The 21,255-nt window shown below is 45.6% G+C and overlaps 1 protein-coding gene across 1 annotated transcript in view; it reads right to left on the bottom strand.

Moving 5' to 3' along the window:
* The window catches only part of LOC144108408 (endothelin-converting enzyme 1-like), a 48,958-nt gene that overhangs the window by 19,004 nt on the left and 8,699 nt on the right, over positions 1–21,255 (bottom strand). The window contains exons 4-7 of the mRNA XM_077641650.1: positions 20,030–20,167; positions 18,105–18,284; positions 12,451–12,622; positions 1,847–1,945 (exon numbers count right to left, since the gene is read on the bottom strand). Of these exons, the coding sequence (XP_077497776.1) occupies positions 1,847–1,945; positions 12,451–12,622; positions 18,105–18,263 (430 nt within the window). The 5' untranslated portion in view covers positions 18,264–18,284; positions 20,030–20,167. The remainder of the gene's footprint in view (positions 1–1,846; positions 1,946–12,450; positions 12,623–18,104; positions 18,285–20,029; positions 20,168–21,255) is intronic.

Below are 21,255 nucleotides of genomic sequence, written 5' to 3'. Positions count from 1 at the left end.
CGTGAATAATTCTTATTATTTTTCCCAGCTGGAATTCTAGTGGTTCCTCAAAACGAGATGATCTCGACTGTGAGAGCCCTCAACGCTCGTAGCATTGCAGTCACGCGTAGAAAAATGGTGTAGAGAGAGCAGCCTTGGAATTTTCATTTCATTTCATTTTAATTCTATCTTTATTCAACATCCGATGACGTTAGGTGCACAGGCGAAAAGCGAAAGAGGCTTGACTACAGCCAGTGCACCCATTCTTTACAGTAGTGATGTCACATTACGACAATGCATATTATATGCTCGTACCTTAGGTTAAAATACTAACAAAAGATGGCAATAGACGTCGACAGACCATATTTGAGCTACACTCTAACAAAATATAAAAGCAATGAAAGCAATATACCAGGGAACAATATTAAAAACACTTTTACGTCATGTTTGCATGTAAAGAATCAAACCAAACAAAGGAACATTGCAAATATTCAAATGTAAAGAAAGTAAACTCTCCATATTTAACAAAAGGAATAGAGCATCCTGTTCACACACGTTCTTTTAATGTCGGTGTCATTTTGTGAGAGCTGATTAATAGTTGTGGCCAAGGTGAATTTTTGCCTTTGTTTTTAATGGTTAGTACGACATTTAGCAACTTTCCGGGATTCAGAATATGCGGGGGGTATTGAACCACACTTTTTCTAAAACCCGGATTGTTCAGATGGAATTGGATGTCTTTTTTTGTTACGTATAACCTGAAACATATACATAGTCTAAAGCGACGCGATAAGGCCAGGAGAGGAATATTTGGTTTATGTAAATCACTTGTATGATATCGGTATAGTACTTGCCTTACAACTCATATGCAGGTTTCTGGACGACAATCAACTTATGTATAGTTTATCTTGTGTTCATGGCCCAGAGAAGGATACCATATTTAAACAGAGACAGGAACAGGGATGTAAAGCGAAGTGTATTAATGCATGCAGCAAAAAATGACATTAGCGGAGCATGAGACTAGTGGAGCTAGATGATTTGCAGAACAAGTGATCAACGTGTCTATCACATAACATACTTTGAGAGAAGTAAACTCCTATGCTTTCATAATACGATGCAACTGTGAGGATGTCATCGTAACACAACAGGAAGGAAGTTCTACATTTATGTGACGTATATGAAATGTACGTAACTGCTTTAGACTCACTAGTAATTAAATTTATTGAGTTATAATTACTTGCCCCGTTGTCAATTTGTGAAAGAGTGTGGTTTGCACAATCGCCTGAATCTGAGCCTCCGCTTCCAAGAAAGAACACTTTTCATTTCATTGTAGTTACATCACAGGGAATGAACTTCAGTTCGGAACATCAGTTCAGAACTCCTACCGTCGTGAGAAGTGCCTGAAGCAAGCTGAATGTCCTTTGTGAGGAAGGCAGAGCTGGTTGGGAAGAGTCAAGTGAAAGTTATTTTGTTTCTTAACAAATGACAAGTGTTAAACAGTTATGAAATGAGGCTTATCGTAGGCTTCGACAAAATACTAAGAAAGTGAGTTTAAAGTATGAAACATGCACTTAGAGTGGTGAACCTAAACGGTTCATTCCTACGCGTTCGAAAGTCAACTAGGAAGTCTGTACTTAGTGTGATTCTGGCAACAACATTTTTCTGCAGAGTGTAATGAATACACACTAGCACTCAGGTGTCCGCAAAAGCAAAAGGTTGTCTTCTCTACGAACCCGAGAGTATTTATTCGCCCACATCACTGGAAAGTTCATTACCTAGTCTTCTGTTACATGAGTTATTTCCATGAAGTTGATAGCTCTCACATTCAGCGCCGCTCAACTTTGAATAACCGCATAAAACATGAACGTACCTGCCGTGATCTGTGGAGTCGTGCGTAGGCCCATATCTTGAATGGCTCGAGTGTAAAAAGGCTCAGTTATGTAACGGTCAGTCTTTAAAATGGCGACAACTGCATAAAACGGCGATTCAAAATCATGGAAAACATTGCAAATAAAAAGTGAAAGATGCTTTCAATGCAAAATACAAGGGTGGCTTAATTTCGTCCCCCCTTGCATTTTACCAAGCCTCAACGTCAAATTACGGATATAAATAAAAAATATCAGGTGGTGTGACTAATTTCTGATACCGATTCAGCAAATGAGTTTTTCACAATTAAAAAGCTTTACAACCACAGCATTCACAACGCTGACTCCATTTGTTTGATGAGCTTTGAAGCTTTCGATGCTATATCTGCATCTTCTATTGAACATAAGAAAGTGTGTTTGCGTCTCTGAAATAAAGAAAAAATTCTATGATATGAACTTCAACGAATATAGCCCTGAAACAAGTTCTATAGTGTTAAAAAAATCTATTCAACAAGTCTTCATCCTTGCTTTCTTGCTACCAGAATGGTAATTGCACCGCGATGAAAGCGTGGTTTTAAAGTTTAAAATTAATATCTATACTTGATGCCGTTGAGCCGTGTTACAGGAACATGAACATAAGTGCTTATTTTTTTTGTCTTGAGAGCACATAATTTGAGAAGGAGAAGCGACCTATAAGACAGCGCCATGCACTCTTAGCACACACATAGAAGTCGAACCTTTCAGCGCGGGGTGTGCTCTTGTAACGCGCTTGTAAATTGTGCAAGGTGCTCTAAATAAATAATCTATATATAGTAAAGCACTAAACAGTCGAGCGTTTTATTGTACACTTTTTAAATGATTGAACTTTTATATAGAACACTGAAGCCATCAAGCAAGTGTTAGCAATCGCGTCTCAAGGATTTGCAGAATGGCCGATGGCGTGTTAAAATCGAACACGAAGCATTATCACCCTTCAGCGTCACTTTGAAAAGCTTACATGTGGCAGAAAATTGGTTTTTATGGAAAGGAAATGGAGCAGCATCTGTCACACATCTCGGCGGACACTTGAACCGCGCCATAAGGGAAAGAATAAATGAGGTACTGAAAGAATAAAGGAAGAAAGAGGTGCCTACTGGAGGGCTCCGGAATAATTTCGAAAACCTGGGAGTATTTTCTAGAGGACCGATGAGAACTACCAAAATTTGTATGACACTTAAGCTTCGTCTTTAAGAGTGAGACGGGACAGGGTGTTGCAGCGTTGCCAAGGAGTGCACGGTACCCCATCGCCTTTTCGGCGCGACGCGTGGCCCGCTGGACAATTTAAGGCAGTGACGCCTGACTCACATATCTCGATGGACACTCGAACAGGGCCGGAAGAGAATGAAAATGAAATGAAAATTGGTTTTAAGGAATGGAAATGACGCCTGTCTCGATATTCTCAGTAGACACCCGTACCGCGCCGTAAGGGAAGGGAAATTCCTTCTCTTACGGCGCAGTTCAAGTGTCCCCCGAGATGCGCAGTTTTTCGCTCACTGCCAACGCCGCCGACGCCGGCGACACGGGCTTTTCTGCGGCACGAACTCCTTAACGCTGTTGCGTTAAAGTATAGGCACTTGCCCCGGGTCCTGCGCAGTTTAGGCATGGCTATTATTAAGGTTATCTTTAAAAAAAATTCAGGGGGTATTTTGTTGACCTAAAGTGCGGTGAGGCGAAAGCCTTTAGGCGGTGTGTCTGCTTCTGTCGCTGATGTGTGGTTAAGATCTAAAGTACTTGCGTTTTCCCGCATTCTGAAGCTCCATTGAAGCGAGCGCTAGGAGGGTGCTTGCGCGGCACCCAACTCTGTCGACAGCTGCGAGGCCTCTGGGGCGGGCACCGGTGGCGCCACCTCACGCATGTGCAGTGAAGCAGTGAACTATCAATGGCGCAACGTAGCCTCTGAGATTATCCGCGCGCGCTAGCGCCTGCGGTTGCTTTTGCAGACCATGGGTGAAAGAGTGTAACGGACGGACGGACGGACGCAGCATGAGTCATTAAAGGCTTTCGCCTCAAGAGAATCACTTCTATCAATTTAGGACGGTGTTTCCCTACTCACTGAGTGCGAAGCAAGTCTGCCGACAAAAATTATTTCTGAAGCCGCATGACATGAACTCACTGGGTCCTTTATTGAAGGCAGAAGGGAAAAAATCATGTAAAAAAATTCGCCATCATTAAAAGATAGTTGACTCTCCTGACGAACAAAATTCTCTTTAGTATTCAAGTGTAGGGCGCACCGTATCCAAGTCTTGTCTGTACAGTGCGTTTGTACCCTACCTAGAATGCACCTTTAACGTTTTGCAGCATGAATGATGCGTGACTCTGCCTTCACCACGGACGTATGACCGGCTGAGCCCCATTTTAGTTAAACTGCGCCTGCACATAGAAGGGAAAAAGGCAATTTCGTGCATGCTTAAGGGATAATACTAGAAAATAAAATCGCGTTGTCCACCATGGCGTTGTCCTAGGGAATCCATCCCACGTTGGAAATATGGGGCGAGATGGAATGTAGGGAAAAGGTAAATGGGTTTAAGGCAAACCATATTGTGACCGGATAGAACACAGGAGCAGCAAGATTTCTGACACCATTACGTTTCATTATACGCCGGGCTGCACTAACGCGATACAAAGCGACTACATGACTCGTGCGCCATGGCGCTTAAAACATTTCGGAAAAGGTGAGTCCGTCCAAAGGCTCCGATTCATTATATCCATCACTTTGCGGCCATACAAAGGAATTCTGTTGCCTCTTGTTCTTGCATGATAACAGCAGCCACACTTCGCACGTTATTTTCTTATTCTTCATTTTTCTCTGTCCATAACACTCTCTCACCCAGGTTAGGCATCATAGTTGCAACGCATTTAAGCCAACTATGCGGAAAAAAGTTGCAAACCAGGCACAGAGAAGAAGCTGAAATAATGCGGGACAACGAGGCGTGCCATTAAATTAAGCCACATAAGAGTAAATTATAAAATGGCGCCTTGCGAGGGATGGTGGATGTAACGCTTTAGTGCAGCTTGGCATCGCATAACCGCCGCCATTTTTATTTATGTTGCTCGAGTGTCCTTATATTGAATAGGTCGCTAGCAGATTCAAGGTTACAAACTTTCCTTTTCAACAGCGAGAAGGAGGAGGAATACACTTTATTAGGCTTTTCTGTCGTCATTAGCCCCCTTTCGCCCCATGTGGCCTCAATGAAGGGGCGACCTCGAGGATCCAATCTTCGATGTTGGCTTGAACTTGTTTGTCTTCACTGCATATAATCTTTTCCCAGAATTCGGCTGAGGGATATGTAAGGTCCTTTCTAGGAGGTGAATTTTCCTCGTGTTCTCAGACAATATCTTCATCATCTGCGGTAAGTATTTTGACACAAATTTGGCAAATAGGATTAACCTCACCTTTCCTAATTAAGTCCAATCGATAAGGGCTCATAACACTTTTTGCCCAAGCTTTTCCAAGAGCCGTGGCTTGTGCCCTGGTAAGCTCTGGGCATGGGTGTGCGTAATGGCGTCTGCTTTCCCTATATATGCTTGTTCTGTTTGTATGTGGTGGGTGTCTCCGCCGGCGGCTCATTCTTGCAGACGGTCTGGTTGTCTAGCCCTCAGGCATATTCGTCCGCCTTCTCGTTTCCTGAGCTGCCGGCGTGGGCAAAATTTTGAGTAGGGACGTGGTGAGTTTACCCACTCTGTCCCTCTGATGGCCGGTGATCGCGAATTTTGAGTCACTAATCACTGTCTAGGTGCGGTGATCCTTAGTGGCCGGTCCTATGGCTGCCTCCTCTGCGGCTTTGATGGAGGGGGCAAGAATTGTCCCTACTTTGATAATTTTGAAATGAGCCGTAACCACACAGACGGTGTACTTGCCAGGGCATTGCTTGGCCTCGTCCACATACACTGCACAGAGGTCATCCGCATACTTTTTGTCTATGGCCCCGGCCGGGCAATTCGTCTGTCATCATGTCGTCCCAGAAGCATGTTTTTGGCTAAAGGTTTGACCTTGCGCTTCAGGCGACTGCCTTCAGGAAGTACTGTGAGCTCAGTTGCTGTTTCAACGGGCCGAAGATCAAGCTCAATTAGGACGTATCGGCGTGCGTACGTTCTCAACAGGCGTTCTTTTCCGCGGTTTTTTGCCTCAATTAGCTCCTCCAGGGTATTATGCACCCCATATTCTAGTAGCTTGCTGTTGCTGGCAAACCTGGGTATACCCAGTGCCGCCCTGTAAGCTCCACGAATGACGCTATCAATACCTCTCTGTCCTTTTGACGAATAAGATAATACGGAAATGAGTACGTGGTTTTTCTTAAGAGTAGTGCTTGTGTTAGCCTAGAGAGGTCAGGTTTCTTCATGCCCCCGTGCCTCGTAGCGATTCCCTTAATCAGCCCGCCAACCTGTTTAGGTGTTGGTTTCAGCTGCTAAATAGCCTCTGTATTCTGTGTATTGCTTTAAACCAGCAAGCCAAGGACCCCGATAGTCTTGACCTTGGGTGTTGCCGTTGAGAGTGAGGTTTTTAGTGTCGGCCGATCCGTCCATTCTTGGCTCCCTGTGTTTGTTCCGAATGATGAGTAGCTCAGATTGGCTCGGTGAGCACGTTAGACCTTTAGTTTGGACGTGTGCTTGGACTGTGCCGACTGCCTCCTGCAAGGCACCTCGTGTGTAGCCGTCCGAACCTTGGAGCGTTTAGATGGTGATGTCATTCGCATAGATCGAGTGCTTGATGCCAGATATGTCAGTTAATTTGGCGGGTAGGTCTTTCATAGCCACATTAAGCAGGAAAGAGGACAAAACCAGCCCTTGCGGGGTGCCTCTCGTTCCAAGAGTAACTTTTTCGGTTTTTAAGCTGTCCACATGCAGAGTGGCTCTCCTGTCGCATAGAAAGCTTTTCCTATAGTACGTACGCGCTCCGACGTTCATTTGGGCTAAACCCTCCAAAATGGCTGCGCACGCTACATTGTCTAAGGCTTTGCTGACAGCTAACCCAAGTATGGTGCGCGTTGCTGTTACTGAGCCTGATTTGAGAATATCATTTTGGATCCGTCTCATGATGTCTTGGGTGGATAGGCCTCGTCTAATGCCTATGTGTGAAAGATGTCATCCTGCTTTACGTAGGTGTTCGGTCTGCTTAATATCACGTGCTCCATGGCTTTACCTAGGCACGACGTGAGCGAAGAGGGTTTATGGTTGCTAATGTCCAATTTTTTGCCTGGTTTGATATTGATAATTACTTTCGCTCGTTTTCACCATGGGGTATTTCACCTTTCTCCCATACATTATTGACGAATTTTGTGATCACTGTAATCTTATGGTCATCGTAGGCTGTGTTTCTGAGGGCCCGGTTGGTAATGCCATCGTCACCGGCTGCAGCCGTACTCTTGTGTCTATTCAGAACCGCCCTGACCTGTGCTTCCGTGATATCTCTATTCAGATAGTCGTTTGTTGTCGCTAGATATGCATCTCTGAGAGAGGGGTCCCCGGTGGTGCTGATATATGTTTTTGTTAAAGCCCTTAGGAGCTCGTCGTCGTCACCCGGGATCATTTGTAACCCTCTGTAGATTATTCTGTGTTGTCGATCTAGTCGCCCCTTGGTAAAGCAGATTGTTTTTCCTTGCTATGCAGTAACTCCGGCCAATTTAACTTCTAGGTTCGTCTCCTGTAGGGCAACGATGTTCGGTTTAGTGTGTACATTCTGTATTGCGAACTGCGGGATCTTTCGCTTGGTACGAAAGCCTCGATCATTCCATTGGCATACTACGAGAGCGCTAGCCATCGTTTTCCTTGTAGAGTTCGAGACGCACTGAAGCGGTCACTGTTGACTTAAGGGTGTTCTTTTTGTTGCCCTGGACCGTGGTTTGTTCTGAGTGCGACGTAATGTTACTGTCCGTAATCTGAAGATGCCCCACGATTCTTAGGGCAGCGGTGATCTGGTTTTGTTGCGTCCCTCCTTTATTCATTGTGGTCGACAGGCTGGTAGTCATGTTGTTAGCGATTACAGCTTTTGCTATCACTCCTGTCTCCCTGCACACCTTTTCTCGTTCTTTGCGCCGTTCTTCCTGTCCCGTTTTCAGCGATTCCGGGCGCTATTCACGGTCTGCGTTTTGAGACCTAGGTTCGATGGGATCTACTGCTTTTCTCTTGGCGATTCCTGGCTTGTCAGTTTTCATGTTTTATGTCTCGTTAACCTTTGGTGCACAGTCCACAACTTGTTCTATGATCTCTGTGTTTTTTACTTCTGGTGCACAAGCCACGACAATATAGATGTCTTTTTTGGGTGGTCCTTTATGTCGGTCATTTTGTTCCCCTGGTGGCGGAGTTGGCCCTTCCATTCCTCCTAGCGCTTCTGCCTCTTAGAGGGGGAAGCTCGCCTCATTGTCCGCACTGAGTCCCGGGCTTTTGCTTATTCCTCTGGAGAGTAGCGATCCCGTGCTGTTGTGATGTTTGGGTAGCGGCAATTTTTCGGCGGGCTGCTCGTCGTCTTCGTTGCCTGATTTGTTAGGCTTTTTTAGATGAATCGATATTTGCCGGTGATATTTGCAGGTGATGAATCGATATTCCCTGACAAACTATGCATACTGGTTGCCAGGCGGGTGGCGTCCCGTCAGGCGGAAGCGCGTGCGATTCTCCGCACCTTCTGCATTTGGGCTTCCGTGGGAGTGGGCACACGTCCGATCGATGCCCGCGTTTGCGGCACTTGACGCAAGCTTCAGGGCGCACTTTGAAACGGAAGTCGACCACGCATCTCATGTATCTCGGAAGCGTCTCCAGCTAGGGTAAACAAGATGCGGTTGGTTTTTAAAATCCACCTCGAGTTCACGACGGGAAGGTCCGAGTTTCTTGCTTTGATGTCATTTATTGTGTAGCTGTCATATTCTTTTCCGAGGGCTTAATAGACAACTCCACTTAATGAGTCGTCCGGCGAAGGCACGTACGCTGCTTTTGGAACACTCTGGCCCACGAGTTCAGTTTCCTTCGTCTTGCAATAGGTTGCGGCTCCTGCACCATCTGGAGTGCTGACGGTAGCCGTGTTGTTTATGGCGTGTATCCGAAGCTGGTCATCTTTGAAGGCATTCGCCTCTCAGGCGTCGCTTGCAGCAAGCAGGGCAGCCATGAGTTTACTGAACGGTATGTCACTGAGCTTTACTGCTCTTTGAGAGGTCGGAGAACTATCTTATAGTCCTCACTCGGTAATCTTGGGATGGGACGCTTTTCCAAGGCCGGTGGTGGACGCTCGCGTTGTGGCGTTTGGCTATTGCTGTCCTCATTGGGTGGCGAGGAGCATATGTCTTTTGTGGCCGAATGGCCCTATTTCTTCTGCATGTCAAACGTACGTCAGGTCCCATTGTTGAACTTTTCTTGAGTCATCTCTTCTCCTCCTACTTCGTACGCCACTCTAGCCGGTGGGCACCGTAGCGGCCTCGACCTGGCTGCCCAAGCCGCGGCGTCCGGCGTCCCGAGTAGGCCTAGCTCGTTGTGATGAGCTGTCGCCCACGAGGTGGGCCAAAAAGGCTAAGAAGGATAGAAATGGCTTGACTTTGGCTTGAACTTCTGTCAGTTCTGTAGCCAGGGTCTTCATGGAGGTTATCGGCAGGTTTGAAGGTAGTTCGTCCCGAAGATACGGTGATTTTGCCGAGAAAACTCGGAGCTCGCACAGGACGCGTCCGCACTCCTCCAAGGCCCCTAGGCGTTGCCTCTCAACAGCGAGGAGCGCCAAAGGCTACCTTGTCTAATTTACTTTCTGATATACATAAAAACTTTATTTTTGGGCACACCACACCATTGCAGCGAAATTAGAGGCATAAGCAGTCGAGGCCGAAGCCACAATACATTTTAATGTAGCGACGCATATTTTGGCAGCACCTCGCATTATTCGCGTAAGCGTCCGGATACTAAGCTATACTCATTGGTCCGTGCCTTCTAGGCTGTGTTCAACACAATGCAGCTTTTACATTTTCATCTAAAATAAAGAATTCGTTGCTAGAAAGCACAATTGAAAGTTTCCATTCCTAAATTATGTGAAAATGCTGCTTTCTAAAAAAAAAAACTGCGCGAGCCTGAAGGGTACAATGTGATAATACTAGATTTAACATTCGTCAAAGCTTCTATTAGACGTTTTGTGCGTTTGTGTCAATTTATTTGCAATTTTCGATCTAGGTTGCTGTGTAGAAACAAGGTTGTTCACAACCTGGTAGGCAGGTTGTGGTGACGTCACAAAGTCGCGAGGCCTCAATCAATCAATTATTAATTTCATTGCCACGTGCACTGCGGGCAGGTTGCTAACAATCCGGTGGCCAGGCTTCCACCTGCCGCGGTGGACACGTTGCGATGGTGTCACGAGGTGGCGTAACCTGTCTCGATTAATCAGGAAGGCCCGTCAGGGCATGTTGTGACGACGTCAAAAGGTCGCGTGGCCTCTTTTCACCAATAAGCGGAAATATTCTCGGACATGCGCGGGATTTTGGTGGGCCGACGACTCTAGTATTATCCAATTATTATTTTGATGCTGCTGAGATGAGCCCGTGGTATGGAATAGCGTGTCCACCGCACGGGCTTAGTAGCGGTGAAAGAGTGCCCTCGGTAGCTAGATGGCTGTGGAACTGACACACCTGTTCTTTTTTGTCTTGCCTCTCAATTCTTCCAAACTTTATATAGTGGTGGCGGCCCGTTTGGAGTAGTACCGGGCTCGAATCCGTACGCGGCGGCCGTATTTCGATGGAGGGGAAACACAAAAAGCGCCCGTGTGCTGTGCGATGTCAGTGCACGTTAAAGATACCCATTTAATCGAAATTATCCCGGAGCCCTTCACTACGCCACCTCTTCCTCCTTTGATTTTTTGCTCGCTCCTTTATCCCTTCCCTCACTGCGCGGTTAAGCCACTGAGATCTAAGATTTTTACTACGCCATATCCTTCCTTCACTGCCTGGTTTGGTTGTGCTCCGACAAGTTAGGCAGCTATTGCGGCCTATAAATTTCCTCTCGCTGTGATTAGAGCGCTTCGAAAGGCCACTCGGACGCTCTGTGCGCGCCTGTAGGGGTTACAAGTGGCAATTAGCCGTGCGCGACTGCGATACGTCTTATAGTACGTGGTCAACCGAATTTTACCTTTGGAGGAAAAGCGGCTGAAGGGTGAATAATAAGGTCCAGAAATATAAAAAAATACAGGCGTTTCACTTGCTCTCGTTAGATTCGCTACTTACGAAGCATAAGTGGCAAGCCCAGTGAAACGTTACGTTTCTGTTTTTGCGTTGAATCTCCCTCACTGCATATCTGCATGAGTAGACTTGACCAGAGCGAACACCTACCGAATTTTGGGGGACTTTATTACGAAGAACGACAAGAGAGGCGGCGGGAAGCAAACACACAAAGCGTTTATCCTGGCAGGCAGCGGTAACCGGCGAACGCCTGCGATGGCAGCGCCACGATAGCGGATAGCAGCCGCTGCTGCTACCGGCACGAGCGACTGGTAACTTTTCTGGGTGTCTTTGGGTGTCGCTGCGGCAGAAATGCATTGCCGCCGGTTGCCCACAGAAGCTCTGTAAGGCATTGAGGCTATCCTCTCCTTCTGCTCCATAAAATTCTCATCATTTTCCTATTTTTCTTTTTCTTACTATTCTGCCTATGCAGCTTTGTTTGTGGCGCATGCTTTTGTGTGGCTTAAATGCTTCCGGGGGAGCTAAGACTTCGACTGTCAGAAATCGAAGCTCTTCATAGGAGACGCAGAGGAGCTAAAAATCAGGCGGGCATACCTAGGGTGTTTTCTTCTAACGTTCACAAAATTTTATTTTTTTAAGAACTGTGGAGGGCAGTTTAGGGCAGTCTGTGGAGGCGGATTGTGAAGCAAGACGGACATTACGTACGTGATAGAGGTCCTTTATTATACGATTAATTCACTGAATTAACTAATCAACTTTCGTAGTTCACACTACAGGGGCCAAGTTTATATTGAGAAATTGACGGTCGCTAGCATCGAAGCTGAGCCCAGTTTTTCAATTTTCTTAATCGGCAAAGTGGTTCGAAGTGTAGAACGTGAAAAATACGCGTTTGAAAGTCGTGCAGCTGGCTTTCCCTCAATGCATATTATTAAACGGTGTCGCCACAGTCATCGTCCAAATAATGTTACTTATTCTACGTCGTAAAATGCACAAATGAAGCCTCCATTTTTTTGTGTTAAAACTGCCAGCCTCACCATTCTATAAATTTGCAACGCGGGAAAACAATCTCCGTATTTTTTGCTCTCAATATTACGAGCCACATTGCCGATTAAAAGGATTTAAGAAACTAACCTTCCACGAAGACGACATTCAGTTTCATAATATAATATTCAACCCTGAAACCAAAATCACAGACGGCGTCGACGCATTTCCGAAAATTACAAAAACCCTGTAAACTTCAAAAGAAATCATCCGGCTGCGCGTTGAAAATCGTTGTTTCCCACATTTTTCATTCGCTCTTTCAGTGCTTTTAAATGCCCGGATGTTTCCTCCGCCCACACGATACCCTATTTTCGGTAAGCAGACGAAAGCTCACAGGTACGACAAAATGGGAGGCGCTTCCATTAGTGAACAAAAGACAGAAATGCACTTACATGCTTCGTCGTATCCGTATGTAGCATTTGTGAGTTCTTTGTGTTTCTGGTTCTCAGGATCGTATCCGGGGTAGTAGAGAAGCTGGTCGGAGATGTAACCGCGGACTCTCACGGGTGATCTCAACTTTTCGCGTTTCTTCTCCCAAGCCGTTCGGGAGTCGCAGATCTTGAACTGTCCACACGGTGAGTATAAGAAAAAATTATGAGATCGCTGCGGCAACCGCATTGGGGGAATGCGTAAGCATTGACGCCTACTCGGCCCTCTTTCCCCTATTTTCCTTAATGAATCAAATTCCATCATTGCCCATTTTGAGTTTTCAAACTTGGCGCCTCGCTTCGTTTCCAAAGTTGACGTCACGCGTCACTCCGTCCACACTTCCGGTTTTTCAAGTTTGGCGCCATGCTTTAGCTCCACCCACTTCCGGTGTTTCCAAATGTTGCAACACTTTTGCTCCGGCCGCGCCCACTTTTGGACATTTTTGGCTCTATCTAATCACCCCTACGTGCAACTTATGATTTCTCAGCGAGATATTTTGATGCTTCCTCTAATGCAACCATTCTTTTTCTTATAACTCTGTTCGTTCGAACGTTATTGCGATGGCAAGCTCGTGATGGCACGATTCCGCAAACATAGCCATACAATGTTTACTCATTAATAAAGGGCCTACTGAGACGCAATCTTGTTCTGTAAACCTGTGTACAGATCTGACTCAATAGGGAACATTTATTTGTTGCCTATTTCTCGCCCTCAGCCTCGGTTAAAACACCTGTACTTTTACGATATTTTAGTCGGTATTACAGTATTTTCACAGTAGATTCAGATCTGTGGGTAGTCTTTTCCAAAAGTCAGCAGGGTGCATGGTTTGCTTCTTTCAAATATAGTGGAGCCTCCATAGCTTCTCTAAAAACCAAAAGTTATTGGAAGGCGAGAAAACGGTTCTCCTTACCTCGCAGTGGTTTATAGCTTGCTGGTTGCGATAAGTGTTCCGCTATACAACTCAGAAGCAAGCCAGGCAGCCTGGTTACTTTTGGCAAAGTCTGTACAAAAGGAAGACTCAACACCTTTGTAGGCATCTTAAAGCCCCCGTATTTACAACGCCGCAGAGAAAATGGCGTTGTCTACCGGGATACATTCCCGAATTAAGAGCACCTGCGCACAGCCTACACTCTGGATAGAAATGACTAAAGAGAGAGTAAACTGACGCACACTCTTTTATAAAAGTGTGTGCGCTAGAGGACAGTTCTCCTTTTACACTTATGTAGGCGGATTATTGTTTATAGTGTACATTTTTCCAGCAGCCTATGTGAACCCAGCAATGAGGTCGGGGGTACCATCGCACCCGCGGAGAAGTTATGCAGAAATAAATTCTAGACAAGTTACCATTTCGCATACACAAAGGTGAAGTTGCATCGCTACAAAGAAAAGCGTTACAGTTTCCTTGGAAGCTTTTTCGTTGAAAATATTGGCTGAACCTGCTGGTGGTGTTGCTTACCCGGGACCACCACCTGTTTGAGGCAGCAACTGTTCCAAGCATACCCAACAATTCTGGACAAAAACATTTTTTTAGTGGAAAGCCGTTTATCAACGCAATTTTTGCATAGAATGTAACATTCTACTGCAATAATCAATATATCCGCAGATCACCCGACGGCAGTCGTATTCTTTTCCATTAACGTTGTTGCTATCGTAAAAAGCTTGCTCTGTTGGTTTTCTATGAGAGTCTTAAATGTTCGATGCGATCGAGGGAATAACATTAAAGGAAATATTGTGCTGTAAATAAAAAGAATGGGCCACAATCTTCATTATTTCCGTCACAGTATCCTACAATTTCTCAGTTTTCTAAATTTTTGACCGAGAATATTGGACATGTGTGTTCACCAGGAAAGCAAGCAGATAGCAGGGCGGGAGCGATTTTTCCCTCAGTCGCTAATCAAGCAAGTTGCTGCGAGGACTTTCTCTTAATTTTTGAGGTAAGTCAGCATTTTCCGCTCTTTTCAGAGCTCTGCTTTCTTTGTGAATCCTTTTTTGAACGTCTCCTACAAAATACACAACATGTGGTTATTGGGAAACATCTTGAGTTTGTTTCGGAAATAATCGTGTCGTTATCATAGAAAATGAAACACAGTTCTAACACACAGGACGCACAACAAAAGAATCACTCAAAATGAACAAGGCCAACAGTGACTGAAACCGAAGGAAATGCAAGGGAATGTTTCATTTTTTATTTTATTTTTAATTGCTGCTGTTGATTAATGGGAAATTAGTAGTGTAACCGTTTTTGCTCGAAAAATAGAAAAAAGACAGAGAACGACCATAAGACATCGATGGGACCCAAATTTACGACCTCCGCATGTCGCTTGTGGCACTCTGCAACTGAGCAACGACGGCCACTGTACAATTCTCTTACTTTCGAGAGTATTTACGTTGGATCTAACCTAACCTTCAGGATGCTTGCCAGCGCCACTTTTGACCCAGCGGTGGACGTAGGTACGTCCTGTTATTGCGTAAGTGCCGAAAGGGACGTCATCGAACAATGAGAGAGAAAGCTGAGCGAGAATCTTCTTGTGCTTCCTATTGCATCAAGACTGCCGGAAGCGAGGCCCTCGTTAACCTATCAAGCTCACAAGTAAAGGGAATTGGGATGCTCGTGACGATGAACATATGAAGAAAGCCACGAGTCACTGAAACCGAAAATATCACAGGGGATGTTTCTACTGTTTTTAATATTCGTCCATATGATCGATGGGAAACATACTGCGACTATATTTTCACATCTCACTCTAATAAATTATAATCATTCGGAATGAAGATTTCAGTACATATAATGAAGTTCAGAATGCTTTAAATCTTATAGCATCATCATCATCATAAGCCTGATTGCGCCCACTGCAGGTAAAAGACCTATCCCATATCTCTCCAATTAGCCCAGTCATATTGGTTTAGTCATATACAGCCTTTGTACGTAAACTTCCGCGACTGATTTATTTTCTTCTCTAAATGATTTGAAACGCTACTGCATATGTGTAGTACCATATTTTCGGGCTAACCTATTTATGTTAATCGCTGTAGCAGCCGCTAGATGGCACTACACGCAGAAGAATACGTTGTCACAAGTCGTCTGAGCATTCTACTTAGAGTGAATGTGGAGAAATGGACGCCCACCTCGAACAGCGTGTAAGCATACGATCCCGTGTGAAGCTTCGCAAGACAGCCGCACAGACGTAAGAGTTCCTTCGTGACGCTTACGGCAATGAGACGTTATCGCGGGAGCGTGTTTTCGAGCGTTACAAGAGGTTCGTTTCGGGGAGAACGTCTGTGGAAGACGGCACAAGGCAAAGGCGCCCTTCAACCTCACGGAATGAAAACGACATGGCTCGGATCAGAGAAATCGTAGAGCGAGAACGTACCATTACCTTCCACATGCTATCACATGCTTTCGGCAATAGTAAGACAACATGACACAAAATTGTGCGTGAACACTTGGGGAAAAAAAAGCTGAATGCCAGACTTGCGACGCACTCCCTCACACAGGACCAGAAGGACACGCGGTCATCAGTGAGCGCTGATATCCTCTCCAAGGGAGAGAAGGATGCTGCATTGTGTTTTCAATACGATGCTCAAACAAAGAGTCAGAGCGCAGATTGGCGGTCCACAACCTCTCCGGCGTCGAGAAAGGTGTGGCGACAGAAGACCAAAACAAAGACGATGCTGAGAGTTTTTTTTTTGATGCCAGAGGTATCATACACCACGAGTTCGTCCCACAAGGGCAGACGGTGAATCAGGAGTTTTATATCTGCATGCTTCAACACATGCGTGATGCACTGCGACGCCATCGCCCTGACTTATGGGTATCTGGACAATGGAGCCTTCTTCACGATAACGGAAGGCCCCACACGCTCTCATCATGACAAAATGTCTCGCCAAGCACAGCATTAATGTACTTTCCCATCCGCCATCCCTACCTGACCTCTCCCCATGCGACGTTTTCTTGTTTCCTTGAGTGAAGAGAGCCCTAAAATGTGGCTGGATGGGGAGCGTCGAGGCCATTCAAGACGCCACGGCAAAGTAGCTGACAGGCCTGCTAAAAGAAGCGTTTCCCAACTGTTTCCAAGACCTGAAGAAGCGTTGGAAGCTGTGTATAAACTGGAAGGGAGACAATTTCGAAGGGGTGCTGCACAAATGGTTTCAATGTTAGACGCATCTTTTTATTGACTCAGTCTTGGAACTTTACGAACAAAGGTTGTAGGAGGTTGTGAGCAAGTTCTAGACCAGGTGGTTCAAATCCTGTTCTGAATAGGGAGTGTGTTGTCGGTTCTAGTGACTGAGATCAGGCGCCACTCCATGCCAAGTTGTGCAATTCCATCGATACGCGGAGTTTGTTTCTAAATGCGGTGAATAATTTCGCGGCACCGGGATTCGAGCCCCAGTCACCTTGCAGCGAGGCAGATGTTTTAACCTCTACGCCATCACTGTATCCCTATAGCATAAGTCTAAGTAGGCAATAACGCCCTACTGTTCAAGTTTGATTACGCTTCAGTACGGTAGTCGAATTGATTATTGATCGCAAAAACAGAACGCTGAAGTGGCTTGCAAGACTGCGCTGGCAGTAAACGAAGTGAATGTCTTCCACTCATGGGCACAAGCCAGATGAGCGCGTACTAGTCGCCTTCATTGCCGGTTGCGGTGCGGGACGCCCGTTTCGCATATAAGAAATCAGTTGGCGTACTTTTCCGGACGCCAACCTCACTACAGCAGGTTTTGAGCCCAAGCCCTTTAAAATGCGTCAGTGCAAAACTGTCCACTGTCAAAGCGGAGCCAATGAAACGTGAAATGCAGTGGGCGTAATACCAATAATTAGACCGTAGGTAATTATTTCTAAACCCGTGCGGCATACCGACATTTTTCTCGCAAACTGCTTTGCTCTCAATGGCCCTGTCACGATGAAAACCACCCTTCGTCAGTGCGTTAACCACAGCGCTCCTTTATAGACGCTACAATAAAAAAGTCCTTGATGCCTTTGCAGGAGGCGAAAAAAGTGTACCGATATGTTTTTATCTGCTAATCAAGAACAATTGTTAAATATGTCTTAGCGTAAACAAGAGTTTCTTGATGTTCTCGAAGGCTGCCTGTATCGAACGGAAATAATTAACGCAATACTATTAGAAACGTCATCTGAAATAACAAAGGGCCGTCGATGACATAATTTAAAGGCTGAAAGTAGCAACTATACGTTTCGATGTACCTTCGTTGCGTCCGTGTCACGACATCAATACAGACACAAAAATACATGCAGAGGCACCGACTGATTTTAAGGCTATCGCAGTGCCTTTTCTTGTTTAACCATTCGCACTGTAATCGAATGCGTGATGATAGGGCAAGTCTTCATTCCTATCAGAATCTCAGTGAGCGTTTTGAACCAAAGCAGTGCTTTTGATTTAAAATAACACTGCAAAAAATTATGTGAACCCCTAAACTTTCCTTGCTGGACTATATATCCCTCGCAAAGCACTCTAACTGGAGAATACAAGATGAATTTCTTGTGTGTGGTAACGCAGGCCAACCAAATCTCGTGTCGTTTCTATGCGGAGGTCAGGTGCGATGTTTCACGGCGCCATTCACAGGACGGATATACAAAATATGACGATGCTCTCACCTGCATGGCTCGTTTTCCTTCGACGAAATATTCATCGAATAACTTGAATTCAAACATGACCGGGAAGCCAACGTCGAGCGACAGACGCGCCACCGCGTTCACGGAGTCTACAGTACGTGAACCGGCCAAGTTGAGCAGATCCAGGTTCAGGCGCACCATCAATGCCTTCAGCTGTTCACGCTGGAAACATTCAATACATGTCAGCAGTGGTTGTGAAATAGCGCTGTGGCGTTAGAAATTTAAATTACAAAAGAACGGGGGCACCGCCTGCCGACGAGAGATTGAAAACATCTGCGTCCAGTATACTGCGGACCTTACAGGTTTAATTTATTAAACATTTTCTGCCTGGTCACTGATGCGGCATTTAAAATGTTGAAATAGAGTAGAGACATGGTAGTTAAGCTGTGACAAACCAAAAAAAAAAGCTTTCCTAAGGTCTGTGCTAGCACGACTACAGCCAAGGGCTCAACGTTAAAGACTTGAATTGCTAGTTGTTTCATTGAACATTTAGATAGTAATCAAACGAGGGTCTTTAAATAACTAAGCAGGTGAGGAATTTCACATCCTCAGCTCTATCACGAAGGGGTTCTTAGAGTTCACAGCGTCTTCGTAGCTTTAAGTGCAGCAACAAAGCTGCAATGACCTCACTACTCCCAGACGACAACGACGCTTTTCACTGCTTTGCAATTAATAAGCACTCTAGACCGGCATCTGCCGTGGGATGATTCGTGTACAACTCAAGGAAGAGTCAATCAACCTAGCACAATGCATTTCTTGAGCTTCGTTGGACGCAAAAACTGAGGTTTCTCAACCTTTTCGCGCGGAAAATTTACTTACGGAGAGATTTGAAGGTGCGGTGCGAATGGAACCAATCACCCTTCCCCTCGCATCCGCCATTGTTACGGGACCACGAGAGTGGGCACGCTCAGAGCGACGGTAGGAGGATCGCTGTCACTAACTTTTTGAACCGCCCAAGCAGCACAGGTAATTGGCCTTTTATGGGAAATGGATGGCTTCACACTGGTCCTTTGTAGGACCACCATTTGCCAATACATTTCATTGGCAACGCATATCTGGTAGAATCATCAATTTAATCCATCTTCCCTACCGCAGGCTATCATTCACTGGAATTGCCTTCCGGAACAGATCGCGAGCATTCGTGTTCCAGCTCGTATTAGGGCCAAAATAACGGTCATTTGTTCAAGTTGCTAATGTGTCGCTAAATATTGTATAATGGCGTTCCTGCTTTTCAGTGACCGGTACTAACAGTCAATAAGTTTTGTATAAACGTGTTATTCAGCTCCGGTCATTACCGCTTTCTATGTAATCCGCCCCCCTCAAGCAATAATCCGTTCTTGGAGCATGTGAGGCGATATGAATAAATAGATAAATCAATATATAAATAAAAATATTGAACCGAGTACTCGTGCTGCTTGGGTTTTCAAAAAATGAAATGAAGCTTGCAGACTTGTAAAGCCACCAGGAAAATTTTATCCGATGCGCTTACTCGGGAACAAGTACATCGTAGCAGTAAATCTCCACCCAGAGCTCGGTATTCGTCTTTTCAGTGTTCGTCTCCTCATATCTGCTTTATTTACGAGGATTGACTTTCATGACTGAAGCGAAATAAATTTTCCAGTACACCAGCATTTTCTTTAACTTTTCTGCCGACTGTACATGTCTTTGAGACATGATCAGTACGCATGTCTGTAACCATGAGCGACGATAACATGATGACGCCGTGAGGGAAAGAGGAACAGCTACAGCCTAGCCTGAGGGACACCTTATCTGTGGGAGAAAAACAAACACTTGCGGTTATTTTTTCAATGCCACGCAAACGGTGTTGCCATTCCTATGTTACCGCCCCAAAGGAGTAATAAAAAGTGCGTTCCTGTCGGCAACCTGTGTGTTCTTAAAGTAATCACCTCATTCCGATATGACTCGGCGAATGCGAAGCAGGACTGGTAGAGAGCGGCGGCTTTCTGGAAGGCGTTCTGGTTCCAATTCGGCACCCTTGCCACGCTGAGGGCGGCAATCGTGGCATTCCGTATCGTCTCCTCGATCTGCGAATTGGCACAGCATGATGTAAACGCCTGAACTCGGCGGGGGCCTTCGTCACTCGAGGCTCAAGCAGTGACCAGCTGCAAGCAAATATAGTGATCCGCGCAGTGAAATGCTTAATAAAAATCCGAGGGTAAATCAAACAACTTCGTACTTTTGGTTTTTGGGAATGCAAACGCAAGTAGAGTTGGTCATTTAGATTGTGCCAGCTTTTATTTTTTTCCAGCTGTATTTCTCATCCGCATTCACCACATAATGCAGTGCTACGGTTCGTACCATTATTCGACCTTCGTGAGATACCTGCAGTGTGGAGGAGCTTTTTTACGAAACAGTTGTTGAAAAATCTAAATAGGAACAGAGGCTTTTTTTCGACGTTCCTTGTAGGATTGACGCTTATTATTTTTTGCCACCTTGTAGCGCCGTTTTTTAAATCCAACTACGAAATCTCCTACATAAAATTAGGTGTAATTCAATCCGGCTGAACATAGAAATACGAGCGAAAGCTCTCTTAAGATAGGCACAAGAGTGTAAGCACACGGCACATGGTTTCATGGAGCGAACGGCGCGTCACGCGATTTCCGGCAGTTGCGACAGTGCTGTCGGCTCTGCATACGCAGCTGTGGCGAGGCGCAGCGAGTCGCGTGTTCGGTAGTTGTGAAGCGAGCGCGCGCTGTCACCTCAACGCGCGCAGCTGTGACGAGGCGTGGTGAATCACGTGGCATTACGTCAGAGCCAAGCCTCCGCTCCTTTGTTGTGAAGGTCAAATTGCGTAGCCACATAACCTTCAGCTTATTAGGTGATGAATAGGGCTTTCGCTCTAAAACTGGAAGGTTGTGAACATTTCGCGGCCCTGTTGCATTAGTTGAACCCGACAAAATGTATTGTGGAAGTCTCTGTCTAAAGCGCAGCGCCAATGTCAGCGTATACTTAGTGTCGTGTCGCGTGTCGCAGCGACTGCCAAAAATAATCCATTAAATTACATAGAACATATTACAGAAATCACGTCCAGGCACCCCGCGTTTAAAGCGGGGCGCCGAGCTGCTCATAGTATTTTCACACCTAGTAGCACTAAAGGCTAAGAGTGGTAAAG

Source organism: Amblyomma americanum, chromosome 10, assembly GCF_052857255.1.
Source record: "Amblyomma americanum isolate KBUSLIRL-KWMA chromosome 10, ASM5285725v1, whole genome shotgun sequence".
In the NCBI taxonomy this organism is placed as follows: domain Eukaryota; kingdom Metazoa; phylum Arthropoda; class Arachnida; order Ixodida; family Ixodidae; genus Amblyomma; species Amblyomma americanum.
This window is presented reverse-complemented; position numbering and strand designations above follow the sequence as displayed.